The sequence below is a fragment of the Trachypithecus francoisi genome, unplaced genomic scaffold, assembly GCF_009764315.1.
Source record: "Trachypithecus francoisi isolate TF-2019V2 unplaced genomic scaffold, Tfra_2.0 Lachesis_group13, whole genome shotgun sequence".
In the NCBI taxonomy this organism is placed as follows: Eukaryota; Metazoa; Chordata; class Mammalia; order Primates; family Cercopithecidae; genus Trachypithecus; species Trachypithecus francoisi.
The window spans coordinates 102,384,052-102,401,187 of NW_022681458.1; the positions used below are offsets into that span (position 1 = coordinate 102,384,052).

The following is a 17,136-nucleotide window of genomic DNA, read 5'->3' on the forward strand; positions in this document are numbered from 1 at the left end:
TTTTCTCCAAAATGCATTTACTCTATCGGATCATTTGAAGTCTGTCCTATATAAGTACCAATTCTTGGGAGTCACAACTAGTGTCAATATCTAGAAATGTAATTTATTTTCTCAGTGAATCTAGTGGATGTGTAATTTTTAAAAGCACTACTCTTCATAACAATATTTAATTATATACCATAGGGTAGCTAAAAATTAGAATTGGAGCTTAAATGTTAGATATAAACTATAAAATGAATTAAATTTTTAATTCCTTCACAAATCTTTCTAAACTATAAATACTCTTTTAAAAGTATTAGTATAATCAGCATGGTATAGTGAAAAATAATAATGTATTTTGGCATTGATCAGAGTGTTGTATTAAAATTTTACTGCCACTTGCTATTTATGTGATGTGTCCTTAGGCAGAATATACTGTTTTCTTCTGCAAATTGGCATTAAGGGTTAACACCGCAGGGATATTCTCAAGAGTACTGGTAATATATCTGCAGCTAGCTTAGTATCATATATTCAATAAATAATAGATAATGTGATTATTATTGTCTTTTTCAAGCGAAGATAACACTTTCCTAACCCTGGACTCGTACAATATTCTTGTAATTAATTTTAACTTGAATCTTCTATGCAATTTCCACATACATAATTTTGAAGGATAAATTTATCTGTGTAGGACATGTGTTACATGATCTAGGTTTTGAGACTTTATTAACAAATTACTTAAAAATATTATTTTGGGGGGCAAGGAGGAGGAATAAGGAAAATTCATAGGTCAGAGACAAGAAAGAAGCCTGAATTAGATTTGAAATCTACCTTCCTGGGAGACATTCCTCTAAGCTTTGTATACTGGATAAATATAAGTACCATACCAATCATGATTACCCTTGAGAGAAAGACAATTGTAGCCATTTACATAATAGCTTACATATAACCTGACAATAAATTTTAAGTGAAACATATAATAGGTAAATTGAGCATACTACTTGCAATAATAGAAGATTTTTAACAGTCCATTAATCCATATTAAATATTCTATGAGGTTTAAGTAACTACCAAGATAAAATACAGTTTTCCTTTCTGTAATTGTAACATGATGAAATGTAAGCCATTTTTGTTCATAATTTTTCTCTTTTTCTGAGTTAATCAGGTAATTCTTGCAAGTGTCCTGCAATTTGTATCCAAAGTCAAAGAATTTTTATGCAAAGTCAAGAAATAAAAAAATTGTGCGTAATATTTAAATCTTTGTCAAATATAAGAATTCATAATGGCATTTTAACAGAGCAGGTATCCAGAAATAAACTGACATATTCAGATGCTATTTTCAACTTTTAAATTAACACTATTATGAAAGAACAGGAAAAATATTAAATGTATTTTAAGAGGTTTTTAAAGCACAATAATCAATTATTGTGATTTATTGTAATGCTGTGATAACCCCAGGAGTTATTGAAGTGGTGCACCCTACTTTTTGCTACTTTAAATGCTTTCAGGATATTATGCATTTCTAGATGATATATCTTCTGACTTCTTGATCTCTAGGACTTACAGGAACCAAGAGATAAGATTATAAAGCAGAAGTCTGAAACCAGGCAGACTGAGTGATTTACTCAGTTATAGTACTTTGAGAATGAAACAGAAATCAAACATTAATAACTTTTCTCCTGTACATGTCTCTCTTCAAATAATAACTTTACTCTCTTTACTATTTCCCTTCAGCCTTATTCTGGTTCTCAATGTTTTTCTCTACAGGAATTTTTCTCCGTAAGCTAAGTCAGACTATAAGGTTAACAATAAGAGACATGATGTAACTATCATTAAAAAAAAAAAGTCATATATAATATGTAATTGTTTAAGCACACGTTTACATTATATGTGTTTATATTTTATTCAGTGTGGGCAGAAGGTGAATATCTCATTTTCTTAGAGGTTGAATGTATTGGATTTTCGATTTTTAAATTTAGTTTGAGAATGTTTTTTATATATTCAGAGCTAATTTTCACTTCATTTTTTTTACTGCTTTTTAGTGTTAAAATCTAACAGTTGGAAATAATTTTAAAACTTACATGGAAAATTTCCTAACCAATGAAATATCATCAGTTTCAAAAGTTTTCAGATACTTAGGATGATATATTTTTTTCTTAGCAAAACTTGGAATATTGATTAATATGCTCCTAAGTTTATAGAAGAGAGATACAAAATTTAGAATTAACTTATTATAGAGTCAAAAAAGATGTAATGTTATTTTTAAAGATTCGATCTCATCATATCTGAGTCCCCATTTTATTGTTGACTCATTTGAACCAAAACTTGAGTTGATTCTCTGTTTAAATGCCCTGATTCTTATCTACAGTACATCTTCTACACTACAGTACATCCACTAACCAGTTATTATCTATTTAAGGACAAAAGTGTATTTTGGGCAACTTTCATGTTGATTCTTGAAACATAAAAATAAGTTCTCAATATCTCGTTAGGTAATAAAAGAAACTTCCTTAGAAGTATTGATTAACATTATGCCTTTAGGCATTTTCAGTTTTCTTCCTAGTGCTTCCCCTTACATGACAGAATATTTGTTTATTTGTTGGGTTTCTGCAGGATAGCTTTTGATATAAGTCTTTGCCTCCTTTCTACCTTTTTTTTTTTTTTTTTTTTCCCATCACATTTAGGCTCTCATGACATTGTCTGGTTTTTAAAAAGTTAAATTTATCTTAAAATTCGTATCTTAAGGTGTGATTTTGGTAATCATGAAACAATACAAATTTGTTAAGTTTTACAATAATTTTCATTCAAATGTCAGTACCTTAGATGAATGTACTTAGATGTAAACTCACACAAATAAATTGCTTTTTAAAAAGTAAATAAACAGGTAACCAAGACAGCCAAATCCATCAGATCGTGTATGAAGCCACCACTTTCTCTTTATGTTATTTGTGAAGTAATATCAATTTATTTTGTCACTGGACAAGTTACCAATATAAAAGATGGCTACCATCTGAAGACCATTCATTGGCTGTCTCTGCTGGTGTCCTTGACTGACTCTCTCTTCCCAGCTCTGCTACATATTAGAGAGAGTCCTTGCATGCCCCAAGTTGATTTGATGTTTCACTACTTTAAGAATGGAGGTGAATATTCTAGCCTCTAATTTTAATTTCAGGCATTACGTTTAGGATAACACACAAAGTAAGTCTTTACACTGTCAGGCAAAATGAATTTGCTCCTCTTTTACTATTAATTCCAACTACTTGTGATTTGTCAAGAACCATACTAATATAAACTTAAAAATGTCACAGATTTTAAGGTAAAAATGTAAACCATTCTAGAGGAGTTACAGTAATATCACTTGAAATTCTCATTTCCTAAAGATACTATCACCAATGTACTTCATTAGTTAATGTACTAAGAAAATACTTAGTAACCTAATTTTGTACAGAACTAACTACCTGGAGTACTATGTGAAGTCCTCAACTCTTAGGAGGAAATTATCAGGAAAAAAACCTTAGAAAAGTGTCACGGAAATGATTAGGTGAATCTTGGTACAATCTGCCCTATAAAAATAAATAGAAAGTTGGTAGTGTTATATAATTTAGAAATAAGATAATAAAAAAAACTCTAAATGATGGAAATATCCAGCACTGTTCATTTAAATGTCCTGACTCTTGTCTACAGTACATCTTCTACATTGCAGTACATCCGCTAAACAGTTTCTTTCTAAGGAAAAAAGCATATTTCAGCCAACTTTCGTGCTGATTCTTGAAACATAAATGTAAGTTCTCACTATCTTGTTAAGGAACAAACAAAAGAAACTTATGAAGGGGTGGCTGACATGGACAAAATCTTGTTAACTGAATCCTAAAATAGTGAAAGTATTTAGAGACACGTTTCTGATAAACATAAGAAAGTACTCCTTTGCAAAATGAAACAATGTATGAGAAATGTTTAAACCTTATGCCTAGTATATGCTAAGAATAGGAGGAGAGTAAAATAACAATGTGGGTACATTCATGGATGATAAGGGAAAGTGAGATAGGAAATTGGTAATAGAGTATGGTGGAAGTGCTGAATGGGAAGCTTCATGAACTGAATTCTAAGACCTGTTTTTCCTTAAGGAGATGTATCATTAGGCAAGTCTAATTTCTCTGAGTTTCAGTTGCCTTATAGCTAAAACGACTGGACACAATTAGTCCGTTTTTTAAGCAGAGAAATATATTTTTGTTATTCCTACATTTTTCTCCAAAATAAAATAATGCTCAAAACTACAAAATTGAAACGATTGATTGATTGATGGGTAACATTTGAATAGATTTGGTTGAAGAAGTTTGAGTACCCGAAGTCAAGCCTGTTCAGCCATCAGTTGTTCTTAGTAGCCCTGAGACAATGCAGAGAATATTTGTAAAATATTTGTAAATATTTTCAAATTGTATTCTCTGCATTGCCTTCCATCAAATATATTCTATGATTCTGTGTCAGTTGTCTTAAATGGAAAAACAGATAGTCACAAAATGTCATTGGCTTCCACTGTCACAAGAACAATTAAAGAATATGGGCCAGGGCCAGTGGCTCACGCCTGTAATCCCAGCACTTTGGGAGGCCGAGTCATGTGGATAACAATATCAGGAGATCGAGACCATCCTTGCAAACATGGTGAAATCCTATCTCCAATAAAAATACAAAACATTAGCCTGTGTGGTGGCGGGCGCCTGTAGTCCCACCTACTCGGGGGGCTGAGGCAGGAGAATAGCTTGAACCCGGGAGGCGGAGGTTGCAGTGAGTCGAGATCTCACCACTGCACTCCAGCCTGAGTGACAGAGTAAGACTCCGTCTCAAAAAAAAAAAAAAAATGTATAGACCATAGGTCTATTTTTTTCTATCTTTGTGTAATTAAACCAATAGTTTCTTATTTCTTCTTTTTCTTCTTTAAGTATCTTTTAAATGAGCTCTTGTGTGTGAAGATTCGTAATGCTCTTCATATTCTCCTGAAAGCTTAAAGGTCTGATATTGAGCAACTTAATAAACTCTAGGTAAATAACTTTCACCATATATGAATTAGAGAAAATAAAACTTTCTCCTGGGATATATTAGTAAGCAATTCGAAATTTCTTGGATAAAATGTTCAGCAATTTTATTTTCTCTCACTACTATTACTCCTCTTTTTTGGCTATTGATTATCAGATTTTATTGTGACAGTGTTGTCTTTTAGATGTATTGATATTCAAATTGGCTAATTATCTTTTGCAAACTCTTTTTTTTATGCTAATTCTATTCCTCTTTGTTATAATTATCTAAAGGTTAGTAAGGAGGTCTCTTGATTTAATTGTGTAAAATTCATCTTAAAATCTAATTCTTTACTCTTTTTTTTCAGGTTTTCACTTTTTTTTTTTTTTTCATAGACTAAGATTTCATACTTTTCTTGGTAACTAGGTGATACTGGCTTACCTAAATGATTTTATTGCGTTTATTTTATTTTTTTTAACTTTCACCTTATAATGTTAACATCTTTCAGAGGCAGAGTGAGATCTGACTTTCCATCTTTGGCTCTCTGTATTCAGAAAAGGCCTTCCTCTGTTAAAGCATAAACACATTACTTTGCAGCTCCAGAGTGTACAGCTCCATTAGCTGTTATTCACTGAGTGAATGTTGAGTCCCTTGGTGCATGGAGTTGACATCTATTCATTTTTCTAGTGGTATAATGAATCCAAATGATCCTTCCTTCATCAAATAATTCTCCTAGGCTTTCAGTCACTGGAAAGCACTCATTTAAAATATAATAAAAGTATGTGAGTCCTATGTCCTCAAGAAGTTATAGTCACTGTGTTTGTTTATCTGCCATTTCCTCTGTGCCTTTGTAGAGAACAGGGAAGGAGTTCTGATCACATTAGCAAACGATACAAATTAAGTCATGCACAGTCAATAACATGTTACCTTTTGGACGTTTTTATATCTTTCACAGAATTCCCAACCTGTGAGCCACTAACACAATTTGTATGCAAAAGTGGAAGATGCATTAGCAGCAAATGGCACTGCGACTCTGGCAAGTACCAAATGCTCACTCTATAGCACTGATTTGATTGGGGGCTTGGTGGTCTGGACTGCCTGGCTTTCTTCAGAGGTACTTTGTAGGGGAAGCTCGAAGAGCCAACACCAATGGCTAAAACAAGTAGTGACCGGGCAGCTAGCACATCAGTGGGAATTAGCATTAAAGATAATGGAGCTCAATATTTGCCCCATGGATCTGTGATAGAGATTTGTTTTTCAAATGTTTATGTTGAACATGGTCTAATTCTACAAACATGTAGTAAGGTGGACAATTGAGGAAATAACTTGGACAATTCAGGTTCCCTAAAACATGCATGCAACCTCAGGAGGAGGAGCTTATACATTGCTATGGAATTACCCAGACAGTCTCAACTCTTGTCAGTTTCCTCTTACGTTCTAGTAGTATTTTTTTCTTATATTCAATTGTATTACTATGCTAAATTATGCCAAGTACAGGTAAATAAATTATATAGGAATCAATACATTCCCACCCATTTATTTTAATTTGGTCTAATTTTACTTCACATTTCTCTCCTCTCCCTCCTGAAATAGTTGTTAATAAAGAATATAAATCATTTCTTTTTTTTTTTTTTTTTTTTTTTTTTTTTTTGAGACGGAGTCTCGCTCTGTCGCCCAAGCTGGAGTGCAGTGGCCGGATCTCAGCTCACTGCAAGCTCCGCCTCCCGGGTTCACGCCATTCTCCTGCCTCAGCCTCCCGAGTAGCTGGGACTACAGGCGCCCGCCACCTCGCCCGGCTAGTTTTTTGTACTTTTTAGTAGAGACGGGGTTTCACCGTGTTAGTCAGGATGGTCTCGATCTCCTGTGTGATCCGCCCACCTCGGCCTCCCAAAGTGCTGGGATTACAGGCTTGAGCCACCGCGCCCGGCCTATAAATCATTTCTAATGATACTGTACAATAGTTTCCAAGTACAAATATATACAGAGGATCCAAGGGAAGAGGGGTACACAGTGGGTTCTCATGTTGGAGAATGGGGAGAAAGGAAGGGTATTGAAGATAGGATTATAAACTACGGGGCATAACAATTGTAGGTTTCAGTAATAATCTTCCACAATAATTATATTATTGGTTGTATCGTTTCATGAAATTCCTACAGTCGTCATTGCCTCCTTATTTCGAGGTGTGTAGATGCATTCAGTCAGTGATTAGTTATTTCTGTGTGGAGTAGAAATTAAGCTTCAAAATCTAAAGTCAAGGATTTTTTTCTCTCAGTTTAGCAGTTGATATTAAATCAAAGGAGAAGCAATATGAAGATGAAAGTAATTCTTCCACTGTCAATAAGAAATGTTGTTCCACTGATTCAATTATCATTCATTTTTCCAAAAAAAAAAAAAAAACCTGTATATAGGAAGAAAAGTAATAAATAAAAGGGCCGGGCACAGTGGCTCACGTATATAATCCCAGCATTTTGGGAGGCCGAGGAGGGTGGATTGCTTGAGGCCAAGAGTTTGATACCAGCCTGGCCAACACATGGCAAAACCCCATCTTTACTAAAGAAATACAAAATAAATGAGCTGGGCGTGGTGGCATATGTCTGTGGTACCACTTACTTGGGAGGCTGAGGCGGGAGAATCATTTGAGCCCCAAGAGGTGAAGGTTGCAGTGAGTCGAGATCACGCCACTGCACTCCAGGTTGGGTGACAGAGCAAGACTCTGTCTCAAACAACAACGATAACAACAACAAAACAGTTAGATATTTCATAAGAAAAATTTTCTCCATGGTTCAGGTTTCACTGCCTCATGTTGATGTTTCTTTCCAGATGACGACTGTGGGGACGGGAGTGATGAGGTGGGCTGTGTTCACTCTTGCTTTGATAATCAGTTCAGATGTTCCAGTGGCAGATGCATCCCAGGCCATTGGACCTGTGATGGTGACAATGACTGTGGTGACTTCAGTGATGAAGCCCAGATCAATTGTACCAAAGAAGGTTAGTAATTTTTATAAATTAATGAAATCTCATTTTAAAAGTTGATGCATAATAATACTTAGAGTATTACAGAGAATATTATATAACAAATAAATTGCTTATGAGGCAAAAATATACATGTGAAACTGTATGAAATCATTTGCTATCTCTTTCCTTTCCCCCTTTGCTTTTCCCTTTGGTTTCTCCCCTCAATCCCTCTATTCCTGCATGCCTTCTGTGGTCTTTGTTTTCTACATTTACTCCATGCTTTACTTCTCTTTAATCTCATCCAAACCCTAAAACTATTTCAACAGTGAAAAAGAGAAAAAAAACAAAAAAAGAAAGGAATAATTTTATTTTTATTTCCATACAAAATTTGTTTACATGAGGTTTGAAATAATCCCTGATTAAATGAGGATGTATTTCCAACTGATTGACTTTCTGGAGTACAAGCTAAGAAAGGAAGGAGGTTATGACCATGGCTCTCAGCATATCCATGGGGATGATAACCCTGTCATTTGCCTGGCTTACTTTGCAAAATTTGATCAATCATAGAGCATATTAGTAATTTAAAAGTCATGTTGGAAATCTCACACAAAAAAATCATTAGACTGTCAAACAATCATATAATTAGTACCATTTTAAAAGATTTTTTTCTGCTAAGAAGCTGAAAGATGTTTATTTCATTTATCTCACAAATATTTATTGAGGACTAAAGAATAAATAAAAGGATGAATACATATGGCACCTGCTCATTTTAAATATTAGCACAAACAAGGAACAAAGTAATTTATTTAATGTGGAGGGGTAAGGGAATCATATACTCCATGAACAAAATAAAGCATTTTAAAATGTTTTACACAGAGGTATTTTTGTCTTCTGCAATATTTGTCAACCTATAAGATAGACAGTTTTTAAATTGTTTTATCTCACATGGATTTCTTTTGTCTTTTGTTTCCCCTCTTTCCCTTTAAACTGTAAATTCTTAAAACAGTGGTTATTAAATTATCTACATAATACTAGGTTTTTAAGAAGAAGCCCAGCTATTTTGTGGATTCCCTGAGTGATGTATGAAAATATATATTGTGTGATTTTTTTATTTTACCTGGATAACTTGGATTATAAGAGTCCCAGTAAAGATCCAAATATGGCTAAACAATGACCTATATACCCTGAGGCAATGAAACACAAGTTCTCATGGTTCACGGTCTTGACATGATTCGTGTCTTTCCCTAGCAATGGACGTTGTAGAAATTATAGTAAAAACAAATGAAGAAATTATTTGTGACATCCTATAAGATTTAATATGAGCATATTTGAATTCAATTTTGCTTCAAAAATCTGAAGGAAGGATTATCAATAAAGCTACTATTTAATATTATGTCTCATTCTCCATTAGGTAATAAGTTCAAGACCTCAATCTTCTCTCTTTACCTCTTCTAGCTCATTACCGTATCCATTTCTCTGTTTAGTTGTTCCATGAGTATATATGAGCTGGAACTTTTTGCATATTATTAATATTGAGTGAAAAAGGAAAAAGCGAATGTAAAGCTCTTTTTCTTTTTTTGCCAATATTTGAAACATTCATCTAAGAGTGGTTGACATTTCATCACTACATAACATTTTAAATATAAACAGTATTTTTCCTTCCTCACAGATGTCTTTTAAGGCTCCTCATGGGGTGTGCATCTGTGGTCTGCTAATACTGCTCCATAATGTGCTGTGAAATATGAATTGCCCTAAAATTAATTTATTGTCATCTCAGACGTGAGCTCACATCCTTCTCTTGTATGTGTATTTATCACTAAGTTTAAACAATCATCACATATTATGAAATTTTTAAAAGATCGCTTTTCCCTCATGAGCATCCAAATTTAGTGGCACATCCCTTTGTAGGCTCTGTAGATAATATCTCAGGTTTCATTGTTATAGAAGCAGTGGCTATTTAATGTTAATGGCCTTATTTAGAGCACCTCAATTTCACTAATAGATTACTATAAAGGGTTTACTGTCAATGTGAATGTCGTGTATTTTTTATATAATTATGGAAATGATCCAGTTAGTCCACATGACTCCTTGACATGCTTCAAATAAAGAATGAGGAGAGTTCTTGAACCAATTTATATTGATCAGATTATACATTTGACTAGGATTCCCTAATCAAATATTCTACATGGTGACTACAAGGTGGAGGAATTGAGGAAAGTTAACGTTCTAGGATGACTTTGATAAAAGACAATTCAAAGGATTTCAAGTGGAACTTAAATATTGCTATTCATTATTATTTTGATTGTATATTCTGGTACAGAAGTTGTAAAATGATGACACAGATTGTTAAAGCTGATCGGCAAAGTCATTTGCACGTGCAGAATTTGTGAGCGATTGCCAAGGTAAAGTAGAAATTTGCTTTAATTAGTCATATAATTCAGTCCCCAAACCTGCTGTGGAAGAAAGAGTAGGGGATTCTGGCTTGAATTTCAAGACTGGTTGTCAAAACTGATCAAATCCACCAAATAATTGCTCAGCACTTTGCTTTACACTGCATGGGTAAGCAGAGCATATGGTACAATTTCTCTCAACTCAAATTGTTTTCAAAAGGGTAGAAATACCCTTAAATTAACTTTTGATAGTAAAGGAGGAGGAGAAACTGGGAAATGGAAGATTCCATATATAATCTTCATTTCAGAAAATTTCTAACTTAAGTTCAATATGTATTCTCTCTAAAATCACTTGCAAAAATAATTTACTTTTTGTTAAATTTTATTTTTTTATAATAGATTCAGGGGGTACTTTTGCAGGTTTATTGTAAGAGTATTTTGCATGATGCTGAGGTTTGGACTTCTATTAATTCTGTCACCCAGATAGTGAACATAGCAGCCAATAGGAACTTTTTCCGCCCTTGCTCCCATTCCCTCTCTCCATTTTGGAGACTCTATTGTTCCCATCTTCATGTTCATGTGTACCAAAGGTTTAGCTCCTACTTACAAGTAAGAACATCTAATATATGGTTTTCTGTTTCTGTGTTAATTCACTTAGGATTATGGCCTCCAGATGCATTCATGTTGCTGTAAATGACATAATTTGTTCCTTTTTATGATTGTATTGTATTCCATGGTATATATGTATCACATTTCCTTTATCCAATCCACCACTGAAGGGCACCTAAGTTGATTCCATGTCTTTGCTACTGTGAGTAGTGCAGTGATAAATATAGGAGTATGGGTGTCTTTTTGGTAGAATGATTTATTTTCCTTTTGGTATATACCAAGTAATGGGATTGCTGGGTCAAATGGTAGTTCTGTTGTTGTTGTTGTTGTTGATGATGATGATGATGATGTTTGAGACTGAGTCTCACTCTGTTGCCCAAGGTAGACTGCAGTGGTGTGATCTCAGCTCACTGCAACCTCCACCTCCTGGGTTCACACAATTCTCATGGGTTCACACAACTCTCGGCTTAGGACTACAGGTGTTAACCACCACACCCAGCTAATTTTTGTATTTTTAGTAGATATGGGTTTTCACCATGTTGGCCAGGCTGGTCTCAAACTCCTGACCTCATGGGATCCATCCACCTTTGCCTCCCAAAGTGCCACTTGGGATTACGAGTTTGAGCCACTGCCCCTGGCCCTGTTTTTACTCCTTTGAAAAATGTCCAAACTTCTTTCCACAGGGGCTGAACTCATTTACATTTCTACCAACAGTGTGTGTGTGTTCCTTTTTCTCCACAGTCTCACCAACATCTGTTAATTTTTCACTTTTTAATAATAACCATTCTGATTGGTGTGAGATGGTATCTCATTGTGGTTTTGATTTTCATTTCTCTGATTATTAGTGGAGCATTTTTTCATATGTTTCCCGGTCACTTGTATGTCTTCTTTTTGAGAAGTGTCTGTTCATGTCTTTGGCCTACTTTCTAATGAACTTTTTTTTTCTTATTGATTTCTGTAAGTTCTTTATAAATTCTGGCTATTAGTTCCTCGTCAGATGCATAGTTTGCAAAGACTTTCCCCCATTCTGTAGGTTGTCTGTTTATTCTGTTGACAGTTTATTTTGCTTGACAAATGGTCTTTAGTTTAATTAGGTCTCACTTATAAATATCTTTTGTTGCAATTGCTTTAGAGGACTTAGTCATAAATTATTTGCCTATGCCAATATCTAAAAGAGTACTTCCTAGGTTTTCTTCTAGAATTTTTATAGTTTGAGGTTTTACATTTAAGTCTTTAAGCTATCTTGAGTTTTTAATTTTTTTTGTATATAGTAATAGATAGGGCTACAATTTCATTCTTCTGCATATGGTTAGCCAGTGTTCTCTACATCATTTATTGAATAGGAAGTGCTTTCCTCATTGCTTATTTTTGTTGACTTTGTTGAAGAACAGTCAGCTGTAGGTGTGCAACTTTTTTTCTGAGTTCTTTATTCTGTTCCATTTATCTGTGTGTCTGCTTTTGTACCATTATCATGCTATTTGGGCTACCGTAGCCTTGTTGTATAGTTTGCAGTTGGGTAATGTGATGCCTCTAGCTTTATTCTTTTTGCTTAGGGTTGCTTTGGCTATTTGGATATTTTTTTTTTTCGATATGAATTTTAGAATGGTTTTCTAATTCTGTGAAAAATGATGCTAGTATTTTGGTAGGAATAGTGTTGAATCTGTGGATTGTTATGTGCAGTATGAACATTTTAATAATATGGATTCTTGCAATCCATGAGCATGAAATGTTTTTTTGTTTGTTTGTGTCATCTCTAATTTCTTTCAGCATCTTCTTGGTTAGATGTATTACTAGATATTTTATTTTTGTAGCTATTGTAGATGCGATTGCATTCTTGATTCATTTCTCAGCTTGAATGCTATTGATGTATAGAAATGCTACTAATGATTGTATGTTACTTTTGTATCCTGGAATTTTACTGAATTCACTTATCTGGGATAGTTGCCTTTTGGAAGAGTCTTTAGGGGTTCTAGATAGAATAATGTCATCAGTTAAGACATAATTTGACCATTTCATTTCCTATTTGGATGTCTTTTATTTCATTCTATTAACTGATTGCTCTCTCTAGAGATTCCACTACTATGTTAAGTAGAAGTGGTGAGAGTAGAAATCCTTGTCCTGTTAGAGTCCTTAGGGGAAATGCTTGCAGGTTTTGCCTGTTCAGTATGATGTTTACTGTGGGTTTGTCACAGACAACTCTTATTATTTTCGCAAATATTCCTTTGTTGCTTAGTATGTTGAGGGTTTTTATCATGAAAGGATGTTGAATTTTATCAAAGACTTTTTCTGCATCTATTGAGATGATCATATGGTTTTTATATTTAATTCTGTTTGTGTGGTGGTTCACATTTATTGATTTTCATATGTTGAACCAAACTTGCATCCCAGGAATAAAGCATACTGATCACGATGGATTAACTTCTTAATATGCTACGAGATTCAGTTTGCTAGTAACTTGTTGAGGACTTTTGTGTCTGTATTCATTAGGAATATTGACCTGTAATTTTCTTTTTTCGTTGTATCTGATTTGTGGTATCAGGATGATACTACTTTCGTAGAATTAATGACAAAGAAGTCCCTCCTCTGCAGTTTTTTGGAATATCTTCAGTAGTATTGGCACCTGTTCTTCTTTGTAGGTCAGGTGGAATTTGACTGTGAATCCATCTGGTCTGGGACTCTTTTGTCTGCTAAGGTATTTAGTATGGATTCAGCTTCAGAACTGGTTACTGGTCTGTTCAAGGTTTCCATTTCTTTCTGATTTAATCTAGGAAGTTGTGTGTTTCCAGGAATTTATTAATTTCCTCTAGGTTTTCTGGTTTGTACACACAGAGGTGTTCATAATAGTCTCGGAGAATCTTTTACATTTATGTGGGATCAGTTGTAAAGTCACCACTGTCCTTTGGGGTTGTGCTTATTTGGATCGTCTCTCTTTTGTTCTTTGTTAGTCTAGCTAGTGGCCTATTGATCTTGTTTATTCTTTCAAGGAGCTAACATTTTCTTTCACTGATCCTTTGTATAGTCTTTTGGGATTCTAAATTTCTTTTAGTTCTGCTTTCATTTTTAGTGATTTATTTTCTTCTGCTAGGCTTTGGATTGATTTGTTTTTGCTTTTCTAGTTCCTTAAGGTATAATGTTAAATTGTTAATTTGAGATCTTTCTACCTTCCTGATGTAGGTGTTTAGTACTATAGACTTTCCTCTTAAGACAACTTTTGTCAAATCCCACAGATTTTAATATGCTATATCTCTATTTTTCATTTGTTTCAAAGATTTTTTTAAATATCTGCATTCACTTTGATGTTTACACATACGTCATTTAGAAGCAAGTTGTTTAATTTCCGTGTAATTGTGTGGTTTTGAGAGTTCTTCTGGCTATTGATTTCTATTTCTATTTCACTGTAGTTTTAGAAGATGCTTGATATGATTTTGATTTTTTAAAAATTTATTGAGACTTGCTTATGACTGAGCATGTAGTTGATCTTAGATTATGTTCGAGCGAAGATGAGAAGAATATATATTCTGGTTGTTGAGTGGAGTATTCTATAGATGTCTATTAAATCTAATTGGTTGAGTGCTGAATTTAATTGAGTAACAGAATTCATTTGTTAATTTTCTGCCTTCAGAATCTGTCTAATGCTGTCAGTGGGGCATTGAAGTCTCCCATTGTTACTGTGTAGCTGTCTAAGCCTTTCCCTACATCTAGAAGTAATTGTTTTATGAATCTGGGTGCCCTAATGTTGGGTGCATGTATATTTAGGAAAGTTAGTATTTTTGTTGAATTGAACCCTTTATCATTACGTAATCCCCTTCTTTGCCCTTTTTTACTGTTGTTGGTTTAAAGTCTATTTTACCTGGTACAAGAATAGCAATCCCTGCTCTTTTTTGTTTTCCGTTTGTGTGATAGATCTTTCTCCATCCCTTCACTTTAAACCTGTGTATCTCATTACATGGGAGATGGGTCTGTAGAAAGCAACAGAAAGTTGGTGCTTGTTTTGTTTTAAATCCAATTTGTCACTGTCTTTTAAGTGAAGGATTTAGACTATTTGCTTTCAAGGCTAATATTGATATAAGGGATTTTGGTTCTATCATGATGCTATTAGCAGTTTGCTTTGTACTCTTGATTGTGTAGTTGCTTTATAGGGTCTGTGGGCTATATGCATGTGTTTTTGTAGTAACAAGTATTATTCTTTTATTTTCATGTTTAGAACTCCCTTAAACATCTCTTATAAGACCAGTCCAGTGGTAGTGAATTCCCTTAGCTATTGTTACTCTGGGAAAGAAAACATTATTTCTCCTTCATTTATGAAGCTTAGTTTGTCAGGACATGAAATTCTGGCTTGGTGTTTCTTTTAAAAATACTAAAAATAAGCTCACAATCTCTTCTGGCTTGTAAGGTTTCTGCAGAGAAGTCTGACATTTGTCTGATAGGATTCACTTTGTAAGTGATATGACTTTTGTCTCTAGCTGCCTTTAAGATGTTTTCTTTCATGCTGACCTTGGGAAATCTGATGACTATGTGTTTTGAAGATGGTCATCTTGTATATATCTTGCAGGAGTTCTCTGAATTTCTTGTATCTGTATGTTGACCTCTCTTGTAAGATTGGGGAAATTTTCATGGGCTATATTCTCAAATATGTTTTCCAAGTTGCTTAATCTTCTCCCCCTGGAATGCCAGTGAGTTGCGTGTTTGATAACTTTGCATAATCTCATATTTCTCAGAGGCCTTTTTCACTTTATTTTAATTATTTTTCTTTATTTTTGTGTGACACAGTTTTACTCCCTTCATTAGGTCTGGTTTGCTCCCTTCCTTAGGTCTGGTTTGGTTTCTGGGGACCAGTTCTCACATCCTGCAACTATGAACAGATCTTCCAACTTCCTCCTTCTTCACCCATGGTATCTGTGTTGCTGCTATTGACTTTCAGTATTTTATCTCAAGAAATCTCTTTGAAGTGTTATAGTTGACTCAATATTTTGTTTCCTCTGTGTGGAAGAAGAATTTATTGGCTGGGTCTAGTCAGATGTCTTGTTCTCCTCCTTACCTTTTTCTTCCAAAAGGAGTTCTATAGTGATGATCAATTTTTCATCATCAATATGGTTAATACATGGGAAAGTATACATGGTTTCTCCTAGATTAATTTATACCCACTTTTTTCTCTTAATATCATGCTGTTTCTTTTTCTCATTTCCAAACTTCTTATAGACAAGGAAGATATATTTTCAGAAAACACTGTGTTTCAAATATATGAAAAAAGTCTCAACATCACTGATCATTAGAGAAATACAAATCAAAACCACAATGAGATACCATCTCATGCCAGTCAGAATGGTGAACATTTAAAAAGTCAAGGAACAAATACTAGCGAGGCTATGGAGAAATAGGAATGCTTTTACACTGTTGGTGGGAATGTAAATTAGTTCAAACATTGTGGAAGACACTGTGGAGATTCCTCAAAGACCTAGAACCAGAAATACCATTTGACCCTGCAATCCCAATACTGAGTATATACCCAAAGGATTATAAATCATTCTATTATAATGATACATGCACATGTATGTTCATTGCAGCACTATTCACAATAGCAATGACATGGAATCAACCCAAATGCCCATCAGTGATAGACTTGGTGAACAGTCTGTCTCAATGGAAAAATAGGTAGGGCTGGATCCCTACAGAATTTGTTATGAGGCAACTTCCTCTAAAGCCCAGGTCTGACAATTTTTATTCATGTAATGCAAGGTTCTTGTGAAAAGATGGATTTACCTATAAGGACATAAAGAATAAAGTTATTATGAAACTTCAGTCTTTTCATTAACTCCCTGGCCAGTATAGTAAAATAAGGAGAGTCTGGATATATATCACATCCATTAAATACCACATATAAAATTAATCTCATCTCACTGTTGCCAGTTTAATTCACTGAATTACGTACACTTTTACTACACTTTTTTGGGGAAATCTCAACTGTATTTCACCCCTGGAATAAGCCATTTTTGAAATAAACATATAAAAAAGTGTTCAGTATCTTTAGATAGCTATTTCCCCGGGTAAATTTCTATTCAGAAATGTTTGTAACAATTTACACCAAATAGGCTGGACGTGGTGGCTCACTCCTGTAATCACAGCACTTTGGGAAGCTGAAGCAGGCAGATTACTTAAGGTCAGGAGTTAGAGACCAGCATGGCCAACATGGTGA

At 34.2% G+C, this 17,136-nt stretch overlaps 1 protein-coding gene across 1 annotated transcript in view; it reads left to right on the forward strand.

Moving 5' to 3' along the window:
• LOC117095052 (low-density lipoprotein receptor-related protein 1B) overlaps window positions 1–17,136 on the forward strand; it is a 1,687,268-nt gene that overhangs the window by 1,227,184 nt on the left and 442,948 nt on the right. Inside the window, exons 19-20 of the mRNA XM_033231629.1 lie at window positions 5,945–6,025; window positions 7,810–7,977. Coding sequence (XP_033087520.1) covers window positions 5,945–6,025; window positions 7,810–7,977 — 249 coding nt within the window. The remainder of the gene's footprint in view (window positions 1–5,944; window positions 6,026–7,809; window positions 7,978–17,136) is intronic.